General features: G+C 34.4%; 1 protein-coding gene across 1 annotated transcript; it reads right to left on the bottom strand.

Annotated features, from left to right (window-relative positions):
- Positions 1 to 762: 762 nt before the first annotated feature.
- LOC114265139 (CASP-like protein 2B1) lies at positions 763 to 13,700 on the bottom strand. The gene is made up of 3 exons (XM_028205874.2): positions 13,339 to 13,700; positions 13,116 to 13,248; positions 763 to 1,189 (listed from the first exon to the last, which is right to left on the bottom strand). Exons 1-3 carry the CDS (start codon positions 13,560 to 13,562, stop codon positions 938 to 940), a joined length of 609 nt encoding a protein of 202 aa, XP_028061675.2. The 5' UTR covers positions 13,563 to 13,700; the 3' UTR covers positions 763 to 937.
- Between the last annotated feature and the right edge of the window lie 9,406 nt (positions 13,701 to 23,106).

Here is a 23,106-nt window from a genome sequence, read left to right as displayed (position 1 = left end):
AAGGGGTCAAAAATAGTGAGTGCAAAGAGCTGAAAGTGTAATGTAAACAAAACCTCCCAAAATCAGCAATCATGATGGCTAGCTATTTGCAGCACCCATTCCAAATGAACTAGACACTATTTTGAAGGACGATGTATACAATTATGCATCCACGTAATGCACAGTGGAATATATATATTTTTCTACCTAAGAAGTACTGATACGAATGTGAACATAAACATAGACACAGTAATTTCAAAAAAATGGAGACACAGACATAATGGGGCACGATAATAAAATATTTGTTTATATATATATATATATATATTTATTTATTTGTTATGTAAATTAATATTACATTCACAAACAATTAAACTTAACAAAAACTAGTACCAGTTTAATATTAAAAGAACAAAAAATCACTTTTAAATTAGCACTTATCATTTATATATATATATATATATTTTTATAAATGATCTATTAAGTATTTAAATATAAACAAAAATGAATAAACATCCAACATCTATCAAAAATACAAAAAAAAGTCAAAAAAAAAAAAAAAAACTCATTCACATGTCCTCAACGTGTTCCTTAAAAAATTAACATGGCGTGTCCCATGTATCTTTGCCATGTCCGACATGATTACGACACTTATTTTAAAGCGTCAGTGCTTCATAGCTTTGCACATCTTATTTCATTGTTGCTGCTACTGATTATTAGAGCAAAACTGAGAAACTTGGATTCACAAATCTTCTGTTTTCCTATCTATGAAATGATCCAATATGTAGAAAAGAGAAATCTACTCCCAAACTCCACAAACACTAGTCTCTTTGTTTTTATTTTACAAACTGGTTAAGTCACAAAGTGCACTTTCTCAAGTTACAAATCTTTATGGTTAAAGAGAGGGTGAAGAAGGTTGTAGTTTAATTAGTTGAACAATAGAGCGAGCGAGCTTAGCCTACCATGTTGCACTGCTCTTAACTTTGTTCCCACCATACAAGCGAAAAAGACTAAAAGCTGAAATAGCTGAGAGGACGACCATGCCGAGGCTAGCAATTAGTGCTGTGGCTATTCCCTCCCCGACTTGGTTGCAGAATTTCCCATATAAGTTGCAGATCTTCATCCATTGCAGCTCTGTCTCCCCAAACTTGGCAAACACTGAAGATTGTAGTGCAGTTGCCACCGCAGCCGCCATCATGTATGCCATAAGCTGCAGAAATTGATGATATACGGAGATGCATTAGATTATTATGATCATTAAATGAAGCCTTATACATTTGACAGGAAATAAGATATTTGATCATGCTCAACTCAACAAAACGTCATCGGTGCTTCAGAATGGGAAACATACACCCATCCTGTGAAGCCCTGACATTCAAAATGGGTGTCGTGTCGGTGTCGGACACATATGGGACATTGACATAGTAGGGACATGTGTGTCCACTTGTTAGACACTCCACACGACGAGTTAATTTTTTTAGTTATTTTTTTACAAGACACTTTGAAGACAGTACAGAAATGCATGTCCTGTGTTTAAACATATCTAAACACTGAGTTTCTTTACATAACTTTAGAAATATGATTTAAGGTCAAAGTAAAATATGAAGAAAAAAGAGCGAGGAAAGTGAAAAAATAAAAAAACCCACATATGCGGTGATGGCTCTTATATCTGTGTCCTATCCATATACATAGAAAAGAAAAAAATAAAAGAAAATGTTGCCGTATTCTTGGCATGTTCATGTCCTAATTTTTTTCAAAATTGCCATGTCCTGTACCTATATCTATGTCTCTGTCCATATTTATGCTTCTTAGCCCCTATCAAATGGGAAGATCTAAAGGCATATATTGCAAGGACTCGAGCATGTACCCCATCCACCTATATTTCTTGAAAGGCCAGTGATATGACAAATTATATGGAAAAATTCAAGTAGGTTTGGTGGAATTTCTTAATTACTTTTTACAAACTATTTGTCACATTGTTCTAAGGAGTCCAAAACTCTCAAATTCCAGAAGCCTTATAAAATGGGGTCTCTTGCCGCAACCCACCAAATTTCTAAACTAAAAGGTCATCGACTCGTGGGTTTAGTTTGTCAAAAGTTGGATAATCTAATGTATTATGGATTAATGATTTAAATATTTACCTGAACAAGAAGTTTTAAGTTGGTTTTTGAGCACCTGTAGCCATGGTAAGTCTGAATTGGCTAGTAGAATGACCTTAAATTTTGAAGAAGAAAGATAGGGATACTGCATAAATAATCACCTCTCCCACCAAATTGTGTGAGAGCTGGTGATTTACCCGGTGTGAAATACAGTGTCTATAGCATAGTTGAATTTTGAAGGCCCATGATCTGCCTAAAACTATAATGAACCTTTCTTTGCAATGTGTATTCACAAATAATTTCCAACCCAGAGAAGACCAGAAATTCTTTTTCCCACCAAAAATAATAGACCCCAAAATAAATTACAAAATATTTTACTAAATCCTCATATGACTGTGGGTCTCATGTGGTGCGAGTTTCACACCCATGTTAGTATTATATAGAATATTGAGTAAATTATGTAAATAGTCCATGTAGTTTACACGATGTGTCAATTTGGTTATTGTTATTTTAATTTGCTCGATTTTGCTCCTTAATTTAACAAATTGTGTCATATTGATCCAATAAATAACGGCCGTTAGGTTTGGTGGACAAAAACTCAAACGATGTGTTAATTTGATCCTTATAGTTTACACGATGTATCAAATTAGTCCCTGTCAAAATCGAGCAAATTAAAACAATAGGGACCAAATTGACATATCGTGTAAACTAGAAGGATCAAATTGACACATCGTATGAGTTTCCGTCTACTAAATCCTTACATAATTTAATGGATTGTGTCATGTTAGTCTGATGAAAACAATAAAACCATTTTACCCTTACCCTTCACACGAATAACAAAACCAATTTTTATGCAATTAATACTTTTGCATAATTTCATAGATTTAATCTTAGCAGGAAAAAAAAAAAAAAACTTGTTGAACAAAAATGGTTTTATGGTGACTTTAATATGGAATTAAAGTAGGTCCCAACCACCGGTTGAGGTGGGATCAAATGAGTTAAGATTTTTTGTAACAAGATCTTTACACCACAAAAAGAATGACAAAAAATATTAAAAATTGAATAAGAAATAATCTCATAAAGTTGGCTTCATGAATGCGGTATTGGGAATTGTGTATAACTACAAATCCCATATTGATTGTAGAGGAAAACATTGATAGGTATTTAAACCTCAATATTTTGATAAGAGCATGAGCTTTTTGGGGCATCCAAATTTTTCGAAGGAAAGGAGTTAGGGATGTTTCAAGGATGGGTTTGAGCCAAAACTATGCGTGCTGTCGGGCCGGGTCGGGGTCGGGGTCGTGGATCTTGGGGCTTGAGTTAGGTTCGGGCTGGGTTTGATTGGTGGTTTACCAACCTAATCTTTTTGGGCCAAGTCTGTTAAGTGGCTGCTGATATATATATACACACGTGTATATTGTGGACAGTTTTGACTGCATTTGTTGCTAGCCTTCATGGCTGGGAGGCTCATTCTCTCTCCTCCATTGTGAATAAAAGGAGGCCATCTTCCTTGGTTTCAACACAGAATTCTTTTGCTCTCAGATTATAGTCAGTCTGCTTTTGTATTATATTATTATTGTGTGAGAGAGTGCTGCCATTGTCATTTCGTCGGAGCTAAACAAAAGGTGTTTTTGCTTTAGTGGGTCTATACAATCGTATCTTGGGAGACATACGTAGACATACCTCCAGCACCCATGGTGAGGCGACGAATCTGTTTTAAGGAGACTGTAATGTCATACAGATTTTAGTTTGCTTTCTTTTATCATTTTATGTTGTTGAGTATTTCTGTTCATCAACTTGTATAATTTAGTCCCATGATTTCATGTTCTGTAATTCAATTTATTAAATATGAATCTGTTTGTTTTCTTAATTAATTTCACAATCTCTACAAGAATCTTAAAACAGATTCTATGTTTCCCATAAAATTGATCAAATAGATTCATATATAACTTCAATTAGTTTTATTTTCCCCAGAATGTACACTATTCACGATCTGTTCATTGGAGAAAAATAGGCCACTGTTTGTTGTTTGAAGTGCATAATTAGAACAATAAAATAGTTTATCTAACCGCCACTGTTTCGGAGAATTGAATGGCCACTGATAATAGTACATGGTAATAAGATTTATTTCTAATTTTTAGTTTAATTTACATTTTAATTGTTCTAGAATTATTTGCACGACTGCTAGAATTATTTACATGTTTATTGTGTAATAATTTCTTATAACTCTTGCCAATTAATTTTAATTGAATTTTTGGAAGTTATAAGTTTAATTAACTTGTCTAACATTTTAATTTTTATTTAATTTTTTTATTAAATTAATTTATTACTTTTACAATTTTTTTTCGATTATTTGCTTTGTATGTTGTTGTGTTTTTCTGCTAACTTTCTTTATAGGAATATCTATGCGAAAGGAATAAAAAAAATGAATGGAATTTGGGATTGCCATAAAAAATTTGGATTACTAACCTTTTTTTGTTGAACATGAATAACTAAGCGTGGAAATGAGTTTTGGACCAAATAGAATCCTAATTAGATTGGTTTGTATTCTTTATATTTGAAGCAATTTTTCTCTTGAATTTTAGTTGTGGTTAAATTGCCAATTTTATTGAAGCAAGTATGTTTGTTTGTTGTTTTGAAAGCATTTTATTTGTTTGTAATTGTTGTAGCAATTTTTTAATTGCTTGTAATTTGGTTAACAATTTTTAATTGCTTGAAAGTTTTGAAACTTGGTTTGTTTTAACCTAATTTATCCCCTGAAGAACTTAATTTTAAAAATTGTTTCCTATGGATTAGGAGTCAACATGATCTTGAAAGTTTTGTCTAAGGTTAATTAGGTCTTAAGTGGGACCGATGTGACCCCTCAAACCTTCTTGGAAACTTTCCTAACCATGTTCGATTCTAGCGTAAGTGGTGAGACTAGTTTTAAATTAAAATTTTAATTTTGGGATTTTCTAGTGTTAAGTTTAATTTCTGGAAATATAAAATAGTGAAATTTTGTTGTATTTTTAGAAATGGCAACTGTCACTAATTTTGCCGCTGCTGCTAATATTGGTGGGGATGAGAACCCCAGGACAACTAGCTTGCTAACCCTTCCTGTGACCCCTGTGGTCAACGTTGCTGTGACCTTTGTAGGTAACCCTGTTGCTACTCCTGCTATTTCGGGAGAACTGCTCAACCAGGATGAGTGTCTAGAGAAGTTCACTGGAGTGAATTTCAAGAGATGGCAGTAATATATGCTGTTCTACCTGACTACTCTTAGCCTTGCGAGATTTTTGAGTGAGGATCCACCAACTGTGGAAGAGAATGAGCAAGCAGAAACTCATGACTCTAGATGCTTGGAAGTAGTCGGACTTCCTTGCCAGAATTATGTTCTAAATGGCCTGGTAGATACACTTTTCAAAGTGTTTTATCCCAAGAAGTCAACAAAGAAGCTGTGGGATGCTTTGGGCAAGAAGTACAAGATCAAGGATGCTAGGGCAAAGAAATTTGTCGTTGGCCAATTTCTAGACTTCAAAATGGCAGAGTCAAAAACCATCATTAGTCAAGTCCAAGATTTCCAAGTAATTCTGTACAAGATTCATGTAGAGGGAATGTTCTTGAGTGAATCATTTCAGGTAGTTGCGCTGATTGAGAAGCTGTCTAATGGCTGTAAAGACTTCAAAAACTATTTGAAGCACAAGTGAAAGGAGATGACAGTCGAAAAGCTCGTTGTAAGGTTTTGAATTTAGAAGGATAACAAGAAGAAATGGGGGAGTACCGCCACTGTGGAAACAAACATGGTTAAGCATGGCCAATCCTTAAGGGTGAAGAAGAAGCCACCGACAGGCAAAAGCTCGAAGCTGGGGGCTAGAGGCGGTGTCTCCAAAAGGCCAGTCTACAAGCTGCATGAACCTACTTCTAGGCTCAATGGAAAGTGCTGAAACTGTGGAAGCAATGGGCATCGGGCGATTAATTGACGCAAGAAGAAGAAGCCTTATAAGAAGTACCCTTCATAAAACAAAAGTCGTGCCCACATGGCTGAAATTGAGGATTTGTCACAAGATGTGGATGAGATGCGTTTATCTGTTGTCGTCTTAGAGGTGAACATAATGGGGTCTAACCCGAAAGAATGGTGGATGGACACTAGGGCTACTCGCTACATTTGTGCCGAGAAGAAGATGTTCACAACTTTCAAACAGATTTCAAATAGTGAGAAGTTGTTCATGGAAAATTCTGCGACCTCAATTGTTGAGGGTAAAGGCAAGGTGGTCCTGAAGATGACTTAAAAAAAAGAGCTGACTCTGAATAATGTCCTATATGTGCTGGACATTCATAAGAACGTTGTCTCAAGGTTGCTTTTAAGCAAGCATGGCTTTTGCATGGTGTTTGAGTTTGATAAGGTCATGTTGACCAAGAGTGGAGTCTATGTGGGGAAGGGATATATATCGGGCGGCATATTTAAGCTCAAGGTAATGACAATTATCCCAAAAATGAATAAGAAAGTGTTTTTTTCTACTTATATGCTTGAGTCCCCTGAATTGTGGCATGGTAGACTAGGTTATGTAAATTTTAACTCTTTGCGTAGATTAATCAAGTTAGATCACATATTATCTTTCAAGATTAATCCAAATCATAAGTGTGAAACTTGTGTAGAAGCTAAATTGACAAGGACTTCATTTCATTCTATTAAAAGAAGTACCAAGCCTTTAGATTTAGTGCATAGTGATGTGTGTGACTTGAAAGTCGTACAATCACGTGGTAACAACAAGTATTTCATCACTTTTGTTGATAATTGCATTAAATACTATTATGTGTATTTTTCTTAAAAACAAAGATGAGGCAATTGATAAATTTATTCTTTTTAATAATTAAGTTGAGAATCAACTAAATCGGAAGATCAAGGCTTTAAGAAGTGATCGTGGTGAAGAATATGAATCGCCGTTTATTGAAATTTGTGCTCAATCTGGAATTAACAACCAAACTACAATGCCTTATTCCCCTCAATCAAATGGTGTTGCTAAGTGAAAAATAGGACGTTGAAGAAAATGGTGAATGCAATGTTGATAAGTTCTGGGTTGCCACAGAACTTGTAGGGGGAAACAATTCTTTCTGTGAATTACATTCTAAATAGAATACCTCGGAAGAAAGTGGACAAGACTCCATATGAATTATGGAAAGGCTGCAAGCCTTCTTATAATTTTCTATGAATGTGAGGGTGTCTTGTAAAAGTGGCAGTACATACACCCAAGCAGGTTAGGATAGGTCCGAAAACCATAGATTGTATATTCATTGATTATGCACAAAATAGTAGTGCATATAGGTTTTTTGTCCACAAGTCTGATATTTTAGATATACACAACAATACTATTATGGAGTTACGAAATGCATCCTTCTTTGAGGACATGTTTCCTTGCTGAAGCCGAGGAGAGGATCAGAGTTCTGAGAAGGAACTTAAAGATGATCCTAGTGAAAGTGGTCAAGATGATAAAGTAGATGAGTCAAGAAAGAGTAAGAGGGATAAGACTTCCAAGTTCTTTGGTCCGAACTTCTTGACTTATATGTTAGAGGGAGAGCTTTAAACTTTCCACAAAGCTGTGACTTCACCTGATAGTCCTTTGTGGAAAGAAACGATTAAAAATGAAATTGACTCCATCTTACAGAACCATACTTGGGAGTTAGTAGATCTACCCCAGGTAGTAAGGCCTTAGGGAGTAAGTGGATCTTTAGAAGAAAGATGAAAGCGGATGAGTCAATTGATAAGTATAAAGCTAGGCTAGTTATCAAATGATACAGGCAGTGAGAAGGCCTGGATTATTTTGATATGTATTTACCTGTGACAAGGATTATATCCATTCACATGGTGATTGTGATAATAGCTTTATATGATCTAGAGATACATCAGATGGATGTAAAGATAGTTTTCTTTAATGGAGATTTAGACGAAAAAATTTACATGGAGCAACCCGAGGGAATTTCAGCTCTAGGGTAAAATAAGAAAGTTTGTAAGCTTGTCAAATCATTTTATGATTTGAAACAAGCTCCTAAGCAATGTCATGAGAAGTTTAACAACGCTATGTTGTCAAATGAGTTTAGAATGAATGTGACAAATGCCTATATGACAAAGACACTGACAAATGTTATGTCATTTTGTATCTATACGTTAATGATATGCTCATTGTTAGTAGTAATGATGAAATGATTAGAACTACCAAGAGATTGTTAAACTCTAAGTTTGATATGAAAGATATGGGCCTTGTAGATGTAATTCTACATATTATGATTACCAAAACATCTAGTGGTATTGTACTTTCTCAATCTCATTATGTTGAGAAGATACTTAAAAAATTTGGTAAATCAGATATGAGTGTGTCTAGGATACCAGTAGACTTGAGTCTACATTTGACTAAGAATAATGGTAAGAGTGTCTCTCAGGTAGAATATTCTTAGGTCATTGGGAGTTTGATGTATTTGATGAGTTGTACAAGGGCGGATATTGCATACTTTGTTAGTAGGCTCAGTAGATACACGAGTAATTCGAATACTACTCATTGGAGGGGTATTATGTGTGTGTTAGGTTATCTACGCTACATCCAGGATTATGGGCTGTATTATACTAGATACTCAAAACTACTAGAAGGGTATGGTGATACTAATTGGATACTTAATATAAAAAATTCCAAATCCACTAGTGGTTATGTGTTTACGCTCGGAGGGGCAGTCATGTCTTAGAAATCTTCCAAACAAACGTGTATATCAAGATTAACGATTGAATCTAAGTTTATTGCTTTGGATAAAGCAACTGAAGAAGATGAATGGCTTTGCCAATTCATTGAAGATATTCTACGTTGGTCAAAACTTGTGCCAATTATCTGTATTCATTGTGATAGCTAATCAGCAATTAGACGGGTACAGAGCAATATGTATGATGGAAAGTCTAGACATATCCGTCATAGACATAATTCCATACGACAACTACTCTTTAATGGAGTTGTCTCTCTAGACTATGTAAAGTCTAAGGACAACATTGTGGATCCGTTAACCAAATGATTAATTCGAGAGTTAGTAAAAACGTCGTCAAGAGGAATGGGGTTAAGGCCTTTAGTAAATGTTACCGGAATAGAAAACTCAACTTAGTTGACTGGACATCCCTAGATCTAGGTTCAAAGGGACAACCTAACTGCATGTAACGAGTGAGTTACTGAAGAGGTAAATCCTTTTACCCCCCATTCCTTTATACAGTGATACCTTATAGGGAGTGGAAGGTTAATCTAATTTAATGACCTAAGTGAGATGAAAAATCAACCGTGGTATAATGAGATACCTTATGTAGGTCACTTATGTGAGTGCGAAGTGGGGTTGTTTCTTTAAGAATTGACAAGGTCAAATTTTTTAAAACACTTACTAAACCAGGCTAGTGTTCCAGAGCCATACCGGACACACTAGTGAGAACAAGAACAATGGTTGGACTAACTCCCGTGTGAGGTCTATTGTCTTGGTTTACATAAACGGCAGAAGAGCTCAAGACATCACGTTCACTGGTCAACTAGTAAATTCGATAGGCTTTCACTATGAAAGATTCAAGACCAATAACTACCTTTTCTGACGTAGGGTTAGTCTGTATGCTCTCTCTCCGAGTCTTTGTTGTTAAACATTGTCCGTTTTCTTTATTCGGTCAATTTTTATTCATGTTGGGGATTGTGGGGAAAAAATGATTTTATGGTGACTTTAATGTGAAATTAAAGTAGGTCCCAACCACTGGTTGGGGTGAGATCAAATGAGTTTAAATTCTTTGTAACCAAATCTTTATACAACAAAAAGAATGTCAAAAAACTATTAAAAATTGAATGAGAAATTGTCTCATAAAGTTGGCCTCATGAATGAGGTATTGAGAAATGTGTATAAATACCAATCCTACATTGATTGTAGAGGAAAGTATTGATGCGTATTTAAACCTTAAGATTTTGAAAAAGGCATGAGTCCTTTAGGGCATCCAAATTTTTGGAAGGAAGAGAGTTATGAATGCTTCAAAAATGGACTTGGGCCAAAACTATGGTCCAAGTTGATTATGCAAAAGTTGCCACATGTGCGCGACTGCACGCCATCCGCCCAGATTGGGTCCAGGTTCGGGGACTGTGGTCTATGATTTGTGGGTTGTGGATTGTGGATTGTGGAACTTGGGCTTAGGCTTGAGGCTTGTTGGAATGGATTAGGTTTGAGTTAGGCCGGATTGGTGGTCCACCAACCTAATTTTTTGGGCCAAGTCTGTCAAGTGACTGCTGATATACTCACACACACACGTGTATATTGTGTGTAACTCACACACTTAAGTTCCAATAGTTTTGCAGAAGTTATTGGGCAGTTTTGACTGCATTTGTTGTCAACCTTTATGGTTGGGAAGCTTTTCCTCTCTTCCCCATTGTGTATAAAAGGAGGCTATCTTTTTTGGCTTCAACATAGAATTCTTTTGTTCTTAGATTATAGTCAGTCTGCTCCTATAGTATATTTTTCCTGTGTGAGAGAGTGCTGTCATTGTCAGTTCACTGGAGCTAAATAGAAGGTGCTTCTGTGTTAGCGGATCTATATTGTCGTATCTTGAGGGACAAACGCCGACATACCTCCACCACCCACGGTGAGACGACGAATTTGCTTTAAGGAGATTGCAGTATCACACTGGTTTCAGTTTGCTTTCTTTTACCATTTTATGTTGTTGAGTATTTCTGTTCATCAACTTATATAATTTAGTCCCATGATTTCATATTTTGTAATTTAATTTATTAAATATGAATCTATTTATTTTTTAATTTAATTTCACAATTTCTACAACAAAACTAATACCTACCGTATTAAAGCGCAAAGAAACATAATTTATGTTACATCTTCAACTTAATAATACTATCACACTTTGTAATCTCATTATTCAATTATATTGTACTTATAATCCTACTCAACTTAATCCGACAATGAAAAACGTGGCATGATGTTTTATAGCCGAACAACAAAAATGCATTTGGAAAAAGGGTACTACTGGCCATGGGATCTTGGGACATACTTTGAGCATCAGCTATTACTGGCTATCAACTATTGCTTACACAAACACCAATCATAAAAACTAAGGGGTGTGAAATAAATAGTCTTGAACCATTTGACTGTCAACTATTGCTTACACAGACACCAATCATAAAAACTAAGGGGTGCGAAATAAATAGTCTTGAACTATTTGACTGCAAATCATGTGTACTTGGTTGTTGGTTTGACATTTACTTTTCTAATCAAATAATGAACTGTATTGGCTATGGAGTCCAATCTTAAACCTCAATTTCATGAAATAACAGTAATATTAGGTATTATAAATTTTTTTTTATGAAAATGATCATAAAATATTTGTGACCTTTGAATTATACTTAGAATAAAACATCACACACTAATTAAGATAATCTAAGAATCACAAATCTTTCATGATCATTTTCATGATTCCTAATATTTCCACATGAAATAAACACCCCTAATTGTGTTAGCCATTGTCAAGTACACGTGGACGGCTGATGTGGTCACGGAGACCAGGATTACAAAATGTGAGAGCATACACAAGAGACGAGTCAAGATTGCAGTTCCCCATGCAACACACAATTATATAAACTCTGTTTTTGAGGAGTTCTATTAATTATTCTGAGGGTGCAATAAATAGTGTTAGGAATTGGGAATCAGATCATACCTACTACCTCTTCAATGCTATTTCCCCAGTGGCATGCATGCAATAAATTCCTCTGATACAATAGTTGGACGGAAGAAGGATAAAATGGCTTCCATTATATGTAATTACTATTGGGTTAATTAGGTGTGGATTCTAATTACCTACTAAGGCTTAGTTTGAGAAGACTAAATAAGTATATTTTTTGATTTTTTATAAAATATAGGTCGGGTTTGGATTGGATTTGAAGTGATGTGTTAGAGAAATGATGTGACTTAAATAAGATGATGTGACTTAAATAAGATGATGTGACTTAAATAGGATAGTGACTTTTTGACTTTTTATCTTTTTTCAATCATGCCAAACTTGGAGTTAATTATTAGTACAAAGCAGACATTCTAAGATAGTAGTCCTCCAACATTATTATTCAGTTTTAGGAAAGGGTTCAATCCACAACTTTTTATTTATTTATTTATTTATTTATTTTAATCTATAGAAATCAATTGTTAGATGTTAATTATTAATTGTTAAATTAACACTTATAAGAATTAGCCTCCTCACTCTTGCAAAAGATTAAGTGCTTATCAATTCCCCTTAAAGAGAGTTGAACTCATAACCTTCCCTAGAAACTTTAATCCACAACTTTTTGTAAGTTTGAATAATTTTTATCATTATTATTATTATTTTTTTTATAAAGTTATTATTACTATCATTTTTAAAAGCATTAGTTAACAAAATTAAATTAGTTGTCCATTTTTATTCCACGTATTCTCACAAATTATGTATAAACATTTTAAGCCTACTAGGGTACTCGTTGACAAATTGTTTATTTATTTTCATTCCCATGTTCATTGCTGTAAAAAAAACAATTACATTTTTCACCTACCCACTTCCCCTGTGAACTGCAATTCCAAGCAAACTAAGAGGAAATGAAATTTGAAAATGAGCAGATGATGAAGAGTGACGCAATGACATAGGGCTCGTTGTATCAACCTTCTATAAATTGGATGGCAAAAAATGGTGTTAGCAAATTAGGATTATGCATGTCTTGATGCATATATGTTGCGTACATGGACAAGAAGCTAACAATTATACCATAAACCCAGGATTATTATTCAGAATTAGACCCAGAATTATCAATGGTTGAAATGCACAATCAAATTTCAGCCACCCATTTATTTTGTGGGTATATTTCATGACACATCTTCTGAGTTAGAGTTTTTCAGAAACCAAATAGTGATTAGTGAAGCCATAGATGCAACCATAACAGACCAAACTTGTTAAAAAAAATAAGGGCAAAGATTAAAAATTATTGAGTTCACTAAGCAGAGAGAGAGAGAGAGACAGTAGTGTTGTATTATATGTACCTGATCAGCAGAGAAAATAGCCCAAGCCAAGGGCTTGTTGAAGAGCACAGTCCCTCTTACTATACTCACCACACACCTCAATCCTTGTACCAGTGAATAGCCCGCAGCTAACCCATTCGCTACCACCACAAACCTACAACAACCAAACAAACAAACACATTATTATTGCATCAAAATCAAAACCCAACTCAGACACAGCGAGAGAGAGAGAGAGAGAGGATACACTAGAGCTTTCATGTCTGTGAATTTAGCTTTCTTTTGGATGGAGAAGATCTGTTTGACCTGAGTATCAGAACCTATAAGAACAGCAGCAAGAATACCTAAGACACAGATTGCACACCTCAATACCAACTCTGCAACCCTCACCCTCCAATCAACTACCTTTAGATTGGTCCCATGATACACTGGGACATTCCCAGGACTCACACCAACACCAAGATAGCTCATCTTTCTTAGTTAGTACGAAATACCAACAACCAAACAAACAAACCTTAAAACCCAACAGTCACTAGTAGAACAAGAAGAACTCACACTAGTAGAACCCGAATCACGCGCAAATATCAACTACCAAGTTCCACTATCTTTTATAGAGGGGAAATCATTATTCGGGATAATTTTTAAAAAATTGTTATATATTATTGAAAAAATTTATAATATTAATTATTAATATTTATAATATTTTTTTTATACTATTTTTGTAATTATCATTTACTGACACAGTGTAATTTCTCCTTTATAAATCCACGACCCCAGCAAGACCTTTTAAAATATTTGGGCAATCGTATGGCATAAAGAGTTGAGAGATTGTTTGGTTATTTTAGTAAAAATTATAAAATAAGTTAAGAAGTTAATAAGATAAAATATTATATTTAAATTATAATTATTTTATTTTTTTATCATAAAAATAAAAAAAAGTCAAAAATGTAACTAAATCCAAAATATATGATAGAATCCACACTATAATCCTTTGTCTGAGATTTAGAATTTTTAGTAACTTTTTTTAAATAATTTTTTTATACACTAGGAATTAAATTGATATAATTTAATTATTGGGATCAAATTAAAATATTTTTATATATTAGAGACCAAATTGATGTAATTTAAACATTGGGAAATCAAATTGAAATACTTTTATATGTTGGAGACCAAATTCACATAATCTAAATATTAACAACCAAAATGACACAAATTAACCCTAAAAGATATGGATAGGACCCACACTATTTAGAGCATCTCCAATAGCAAATGTTATAATAGTATTACCATTGCCAAATTATGATAATGAATAGTAGAAATGGATGAAAAATAGCAATAGTACTCCAATGGTTTAACTATCCTTTTTTCCATTTTGACATAGAAACTGGTGTGTTTGGCCAATCGGCCAGACGACTGATCTTCCAGACACACCAATTTCTATGTTTTTTCTGCAAAAATGGCTGGCGGGAGGAAGGAAGGGAGGGATGGATGGAGATGTTTCTTGATGATTTGGGATAAATAGCAGCTGCCAAAGCTTGTGTTAAATTTGACACAAGTTTTGGTATTTCTCAAATATAGCAGTTGCTATTTATGGCCATTGGAGCACCTTGCTCTGGAGCTGCCAAATTATGGTAATAATAGCTCCAATAGTAAGCCATTGGAGTTGCTCTTAGGCGTCGTCTAAGGTTTGATTTCTTTTAAAAAAAAAAATGACTATTTTATGAAGCGAAAAAAATTAATATTTGTGAGAATACTTTTTTTTTAAAATTTTAATTTTTTTTAAAAAGTGAACAATTAATTTATATAATTGATTTTTTTATTGACTTTTTGATTGTTTGAGTGGCTATTTAATTGTTTTTACTCTTTTTAATTTTAATTTTTTTAACTAAAAATCAAATTTCTTAAAAAGACTTAGGGTAAATTACACTGACACCCCTGAGATTTTTTTTAATACAGATTCACCTCTCATGTTTAAAAAATTACATTCTCTTTCCTGAGGTTTATAATCTCATTACAAATTACCTACTGAATTGTTGATGTCATACCATACAATTTTTAAAAGACTATTTTATCTTTTTTCTTACCATTTCTTCTTCCTATCATCACGAGTATAATTAAATTCTACCTGAATATATTCTTATTGAGTGATGATATACAAACATAAATTTTATATAAAATTTTCAAACACAATGATATACCTTAATGGTGACTTTTTACTTTAAAACAAAATACCCATAAACATGATTTATATTTACAACATCATTATCACAATATTTTTATGATATTTTTTGTATAAATTTTTTTATATGAATAAAATTTTTCATTTTTATTTCCATCATTATTTTTCTTTCTCGTTTATTCACCCACATTTTATTACAGTATTATCAAATACCGTCATTCACATTTATTACAGTATTATTGATTTTTTGTTTTGTTTTTTTTTTGTTTTGTATTTGGTGAATTTAAAAAAAATCACAAAATATTATATTTCTTAAGTGTATCTAGATTAGGTATATCTAAAAAATAAAATAAAAATTATTGAGAATATTAAAAAAATAGTAAAAATACAAAAAATACAAAAAATAAAAAAATTAATTTTTTTGTGTGAGTTAAATCAAAGAAGATGATTATTATTTCTCTTAAAATAATATGAATAAAATATCAATATTATTTTATTATTTTATATATATAAAAGTTAAGGAACAAATATACTATTTTAATCTCACAGGCATAAATATAACTTTTTAAATGTAACGGATGAATTTATATTAAATAAAAATCGGAGGGGGCGTCAGTGTGATTCATCCTCAGCTTATCATGATACAATTTTTTATTTTATTTTATTAATTTTTTTTTATAGTAACTTATCACGAGGTGAAAAAAGATGTAATAAATTAAATTAGTAATTTATAAGAGTCCTGGCCAAACCCTACTAACTTAGAGCTTCCGCATTAAGCTTTTCAAATTTTTAGGCTTTTTTAACTCAAAACTCACTTTTTTTTATTTTAATTAGTTACTTTTTTAGTATTCATTGTATTAAATTCTCTATTCTAACTCAATCTTATTAAAATATTAATTTATTATTGTATTTGTTATTCTTTCTTTTTTTATTAAATTGATGAGGTGCTACCCAAACAATTCTTAAAAAGAAAGGAAAAAAAAAAATTACTGTTGACCGGTCAACCGGCGGGTCAACTGTTTAGGCTAATTTTCGGCATTTTTTGCTCAATTTTCCTGTAGAAAATATAATAAAAAATCATATAATGTATGAACAGTGCCTCAACAAGTTGTTGAGGTACTGTGACAAATATAAGAAAATGTTAATTTAGAAAAAATTTACTGAGGCCGATGGAGAGAGCATTTGATAATTTATTAACTATATTTTAATTTTTTTGTTATTTTGGTGATCTTGATCCGAATGCTCTTAGGGCAGTAAATACAAATGGAATCTAACCTGACGTCTGGGTCTGCATTTATGGAGGATGAAGGCAAAATAAAAAAGTTTTTGCGAACAAACACCCTATCATATAAGAAAAAGATAAAAGAAATATTAATTTTTAGATATTTATTATTAAATTTAATACATTTTTTTTTTATAAATTCCAAAATATTTTTTACACTTTTTTAATTTTTTTTTAATTTTTTTTTTTATTTTTTATAACAAGTGTTATGGACACTTGTTAACATTTGCCAAATAAAAATTGGGATTTAGGACTATTGAATGGGGCATCAGCTAATAGTTTCTTGTCCCAAGAAAATGAGAGAGATAAGCTTGAGGAGTCACAATAAATTCTAATTGAGAAGGAAGGCTTTGTTGAACCCATAATTAGAAAATGTTATATATATATATATATATATTTATTGATTAACATTTTATATATTATTTTTTTAAATTTTAATATAAAAGTGATGAGTTTTACAATTTAAATCAATAATTATTAATTTGAAGTATCACTTGAATCTACTCAAGAAGTATTAAATAATTTTTCTGTAAAATCTATGATGAGTCATTTCTTTCATAAAAGCCATGTACATGTAAGACTAAAAATTGTAAATATATATATATATATATATATATATTAAATTGATAAAATATAAAAAAATATTGCAAAGAATATAGAAATTTCAAAATTACTTTCAAAAATATAAAATCAACTCTATGAGTAAAAAGTTGGACCAATAAGTTCCATCCATTGAATTTATCTATATTTCATTTCATTTTTGTTTCTTCCACCTTTTCCTTTCCTCTTTACCTTTAGTGGCTGGCCATTTATTGCCTGCCACTACATCAATACCTTCCCTCGCCATTCTCAATCTCTCTTCACCATCCCAAAGCCCTCTCTGACCAACCACATCCCTACCCAGTCTACTTCCACCATGACTACCATCACACTGAACTTTCTGATTAAACTCTCCTATGGTGACGATACTATAGAGGAGGTCTTGTGAAAAAATAACTTGAAGCTACAGCTTAACACCTCTCATTCTTGTTGCTTTTTCAATATGAAAAAAAATTAAAAAATGAAAAGGTAGTAGAGAGAGAGGAAATAACATGTATTGTAATAAATGAATGGTATTGAATGAAAGGCCTGTATATATAAGTTGTAAAAGAGTATTCTACTAAAAATCTAACTATGAGAAAAAGTATCATCTAAGAGACCTAACTATAACAATACCTAATATATCTAGGAAATCAATATATAATATATGTAGGAATATATACTATATATACGTGAACATTCCCCCTCAAACTCAAGGAGGATAAACATCTTGAGTTTGGAGAGATAAACTAAAATATGAAATAAAACTAAATAAAATAAAAGGTAAAAAGATTGCAAAATCTGAACGGGAGCGTAAGGGTGTTTGAAATAAATCAGATGCCGGAACTAATGCCGGGAGACAGTTTATGGTCGTGTCGGACCATTGTAGAAACTGGCTAAAACTAATGGCAGGACAATTTAAGGTCGTGTTGGACCGATATAGAAACTGGCTGGAACTAATGCCGAGAGACAGTTTATGGTCGTGTCGGACCATTGTAGGAACTGATTGGAACTAATGCCAGGACAATTTAAGGTCATGTCGGACCAATATAGAAACTGACTGGAACTAATGCCGAGAGACAGTTTATGGTCGTGTCGGATCATTGTAGGAACTGGCTGGAACTAATGCCAGGATAGTTTAAAGAGGTCATGCTGGACCCTTATATAGATTGGATGTTGAACTAGCAAGCGTGACACACACATAATTTATGACGTGGTGCTGAACGATGATGGCAACAGATGACTGATTGCGCCAGGAGGTGGCTTGGATGGTGCGCTAGGGGGCGAGTTTGGTGGTGCGCCAAGAGAGGGCGGTTTGGATTGTGAGTCAGAGAAGGGTGGCTTGGGTTGTGCGCTAGAGAATGGGGCTTGGATTGTGCGCCAAAGGAGGCGGCTTAGGTGATTTGCATGGTGTATAACCATGTTCACCGTGATATAAGTATAATACCCCCCCTCAAACTCAAATATGTTTAAAGATAGAAACTAATTTGAGTATGAAGCAAAGGGAAAGAGCGGAGAAAAAAAAATGTATTACGAGTAAAATATATATATATATATATATATATGATAGAGATATTTGGGGTAGGAATAAACCAGCGGATAGAGGAAGAGATCACCACGAAGCGCTACTGAAAGGAAAATATGACAGCGGAATAGGTTAAGGTCCGACGGGCGGTTAAGGCAAGGCTGCTGCCCGCCGGTAAAGCGAAATTACTAGGTACTTAACCTAGCTCTAATACCATGTTAGAATAGTAGAGAGAGAGAGAGAGAGAGAGAGAGAGAGAGAGAGAGAGAGAGGGGAAATAATAACCATGTTCACTGTGATATAAGTATAATAACCCAATCATGACATCTCTTTTCTCTCACTTGACATCTCGGAATGCACCGTTCTTAAGAGATAAATGCGTTTTTACATCTTATTAACTCGAAATGCCTAGGGACAGGTCTAGTGGATATGATATGGGGCCTATAGCTTAGAGGATTAGAGCACGTGGCTACGAACCACGGTGTTGGGGGTTTGAATCTTTCCTCGCTCATGATAGGCCAAAAAAGGAAGGACCTTTCCCTCTAGGGGTAAAAAAATCATGATCAGGATAGCAGACCAAAAGTTATGAAACTTGGATGTGTCCTTTCCACTATCTCATGTCACTCTTGCACCTTCTTACTGAGAAGAATAGAAGATATTTTTCTATATTCCATTCAATTAATATTCATATACACTGCTCAATATATTTATAGCGAACAATATCTAACTAACTCAGTAACTGATTAACAAATTCAGTAACTAACTCAACTAACTAACTAACCAATTCAGCTAACAACCACTTTAACTGTTTAACAAACATTACAGCTGTGATGAATCAGTTATCATTGCTGACTTCTTATTAAGCTGAGACTGAAGCTTTGACTCTGCCTCTAGCTGCACCTGAGACTGCACCGAAGTGTGTGAGTGCGGCTGTGAGTGCTGCTGCACCTGTGTCTGATGTATCTTAGCACTCCCCTGCAAGCTGATGGGGCAAGGCTGCACAAGAAGCTTGTCTTTCAAATAAAGAAACCGAGAGGTAGAAAGAGGTTTGGTGAAAATGTCAGCCACTTGATCTGTTGTAGGAACATATTTCAAAGCAATCACTTTGGCAACAACTTTATCCCGAATAAAATGGCAGTCAATTTCTATATGTTTAGAGCGTGAATGGAAAACTGGATTAGAGGCCAATGCCATTGCAGAAATGTTGTCACACCAGAGCTCAGGAACAGAAGATGGAAAAATATGCATATCTTTTAACAATTGCTGCAGCCAGGTTAATTCAGCAGTGGCATTAGCTAATGCTCTGTACTCTGCCTCAGTAGATGATCTAGAAACAATAGGTTGTTTCTTAGCACTCCATGAAATTAGATTAGAACCCAAATAGACACAGTAACCTGAAGTGGACTTTCGATCAACACTATCACCGGCCCAGTTTGAATCAGAAAAAGCATGAAGAGATAAGGGACCAGCAGTAAAGTGTAGCCCATGATGAAGAGTACCTTTTACATATCTCAACAAACGTTTAACAGCTTGAAAATCAGCATTTGTGGGCAGATGCATATGCTGACATGCTTGGTTAACAGCTAAGGCTAAATTAGGTCTGGTAATAGTGAGGTACTGGAGACCACCAACAATACTCCTATACAAAGAAGGATTAGAAAATGGAAGCTCATCTGAAGAAGAAGAAGGAGAATAAGAAGCCTTCACAGCTAAAGGAGTGGAGCAAGGTTTACAATCAGTTAAACCAGCTTTGTGAAGTAGCTCAGTGGCATACTTAGTTTGAGATAAGAAGTAACCCTGAGATAAGGCATTAACGGAGATGCCCAAGAAATAGAACACAGTCCCCAATTCCTTCATGGAGAACACGGTATGCATATGCTGAATAAATTGTGCAAGAAGAGCAGGATCACTACCAGTGACTAGAATGTCATCAACATAGACAACAAGAATAAGCAAACTGATGCAAGTGTGTTGAACAAAAAGAGAGGAATCTGAATGACTATTAACAAAGCCTTGAGAAATAAGGAATTTAGAGAAAGTAGAATACCAAGCTCGAGGAGCTTGTTTAAGTCCATACAAGGCTTTCTTGAGTTTGCACACTTGATTAGAAGACTGAATAAAACCTGGAGGTTGTAACATATACACTTCCTCATCTAATGTTCCATGAAGAAAGGCATTAGATATGTCTAATTGATGAATAGGCCAATTAAAATGAAGATCCAAACAAAGAAAAATACGAATTGTAGGTTGTTTAGCCACAGGGCTAAAAGTTTCATGGAAATCAACACCTTCTTGTTGAAGATATCCCTTTGCCACCAATCTAGCTTTATATCTTGCCACAGAACCATCAGAATTTCTCTTGATTCTATACACCCATTTACAACCAATTGCTATTTTATGAGGAGGAAGAGACACAAGATCCTAAGTGCCTTGTTGCTGCAAGGCTTGAAATTCTTCCTGCATAGCAGTAAGCCACACAGGAGAACCTAAGGCAGCTTGAACAGTAGGAGGTTCAGTGTAAAGATAAGAAGAGGAGGTGGTTGTAAGACACAGAGGAGGTTTTGTTTTGGATCGAGTGAGCATGGGATGAACATTAGAGGAAACCAAGGAAGGAACCAGAGTAGAAGGCAAACCAGAAGGTAGAGGAAGATCAATGGAAATAGAATGAATAGGAATAGCATGAGAAGGAGAAGAAGAACTCAGAGGTGATGAGGCTGCTGGAGAAGTAGAATTAATAGGACTAGCATGAGGAGAAGGAGAGGTAGATGTAGCATGAGGAGAAGAAGGAGATGGAGATGCAGAAGGGTCAGTAAAAGACTCAGAAGAAAGAGAAGAAGAAGGCCAGGAGACATTATGAATCTGAGACAAAGAGCTAGTTGAAGATGAAGAAAAAAAAGAAGAAGAAGCAAAAGGAAAGCAGGTTTCATTGAAGATGACATGCCTAGAAACAAAGATTTTGCCACTAATAGGATCTAAACACCTATAGCCTTTGATGGTGGGATGATAACCTAAAAAGACACAAGATAAGGACTTAGGTTGAAGCTTGTGAGTAGTATAAGGCTTTAACCAAGGAAAACACTGGCAACCAAAGACTTTGAAGAAAGAAAAATCTGGAAGAGTGTTAAACAAAATCTGAAATGGAGATTTGTGAGACAGAACAGAACTAGGCATTCTATTGATGAGAAATACTGCTGTAGCAACAGCATCAAACCAATATGTCAAAGGTATAGAAGATTGATGAAGTAGAGTGATAGCAGTTTCAGTGATATGGCGATGCTTTCTCTCAGCAACACCATTCTGTGCTTGTGTATAAGGACAACTGGTTTGATGAAGAATACCATGTGAAGAGAAAAGAGAAGCAACCTTTTTGTTTACAAATTCAGTCCCTCCATCAGTTCTTAAAATTTTAAGAGAAGTGTGAAATTGATTTTCAACATAGGCTTTAAACTCAAGCAATTTTTCATAGACTTCACTTTTAAAATGTAAGGGATAGATCCAAGTGAATCTACTACAATCATCAACAAACAAAACATAAAAGCGAAAAGGAGCATTATTAATAGTAAAAGGCCCCCATACATCAGCATGAACAAGAGAAAAAGGACTATCACTAGAAGAGCAAGACAATTTGAAAGGAAGTCTATGACTTTTTGACACATAGCAGTCAGTGCAATCTAGGACTTTATTAAAACTCTTTTTATTTGGAAGATGAGATGCCAGGTGTTGAAGTTTGGAAATAGAAGGGTGACCCAATCTTTGATGCCGCAGCAAATCAGAGATTGGAGAGACTGAAGTAGTGGATGACTGAAAAACCTGTGGTTGCTTAGGACAGAAAGTAGAGGATGGAGACAACTGATAAAGGCCATTGATGTTTGATCCTTTATGCAGAATCTGTTTTGTGTGTTTGTCCTGAATGACAAAAGAATCAGAATCAAAAATAACACAACAGTTATGATCCTTGGTTAATTGATGAACAGATAACAGATTGGATGATATAGAAGGAACATGCAAAAGATTGGACAGATGAAAGAAAAATTGAGGTGTAGGAAGAATACCACTTCCAACATGTTGAATAGGTAAAACTGAGCCATTGCCTACTGTAACCTGATCTGAGCCTTGATAGGTTTGATACTGCTGAAGATTGGTCAAATCATGTGTAAGATGAGTTGTTGCTCCTGAATCAATGTACCAAGGTGGAACAGGAGAATCTGAAGAGGAAGAAGTTACTGCAGCAGCATAGGCCTTGGGAGATGCGGAAGGTTGATATTGTGGATCAAGCCGATACCAACAGTCCAATGCAAGATGACCAGATTTGCCACAGATCTGGCAGATAGAGGAAGCAGAACCAGAATAGGCTGATGCTCTGGAACGATTGTTAGAAAATCGATTATGAGATTTGTTGCCACGAAAAAACCTACCACTTCGACCTCCTCTGTATTGAGATCTACCAGTA

Source organism: Camellia sinensis, chromosome 9 (genome assembly GCF_055761805.1).
Source record: "Camellia sinensis isolate YWXY chromosome 9, ASM5576180v1, whole genome shotgun sequence".
NCBI lineage: Eukaryota > Viridiplantae > Streptophyta > Magnoliopsida > Ericales > Theaceae > Camellia > Camellia sinensis.
The sequence above is the reverse complement of the archived record's forward strand: the minus strand, read 5'-3'. Positions and strand labels throughout refer to the sequence as shown.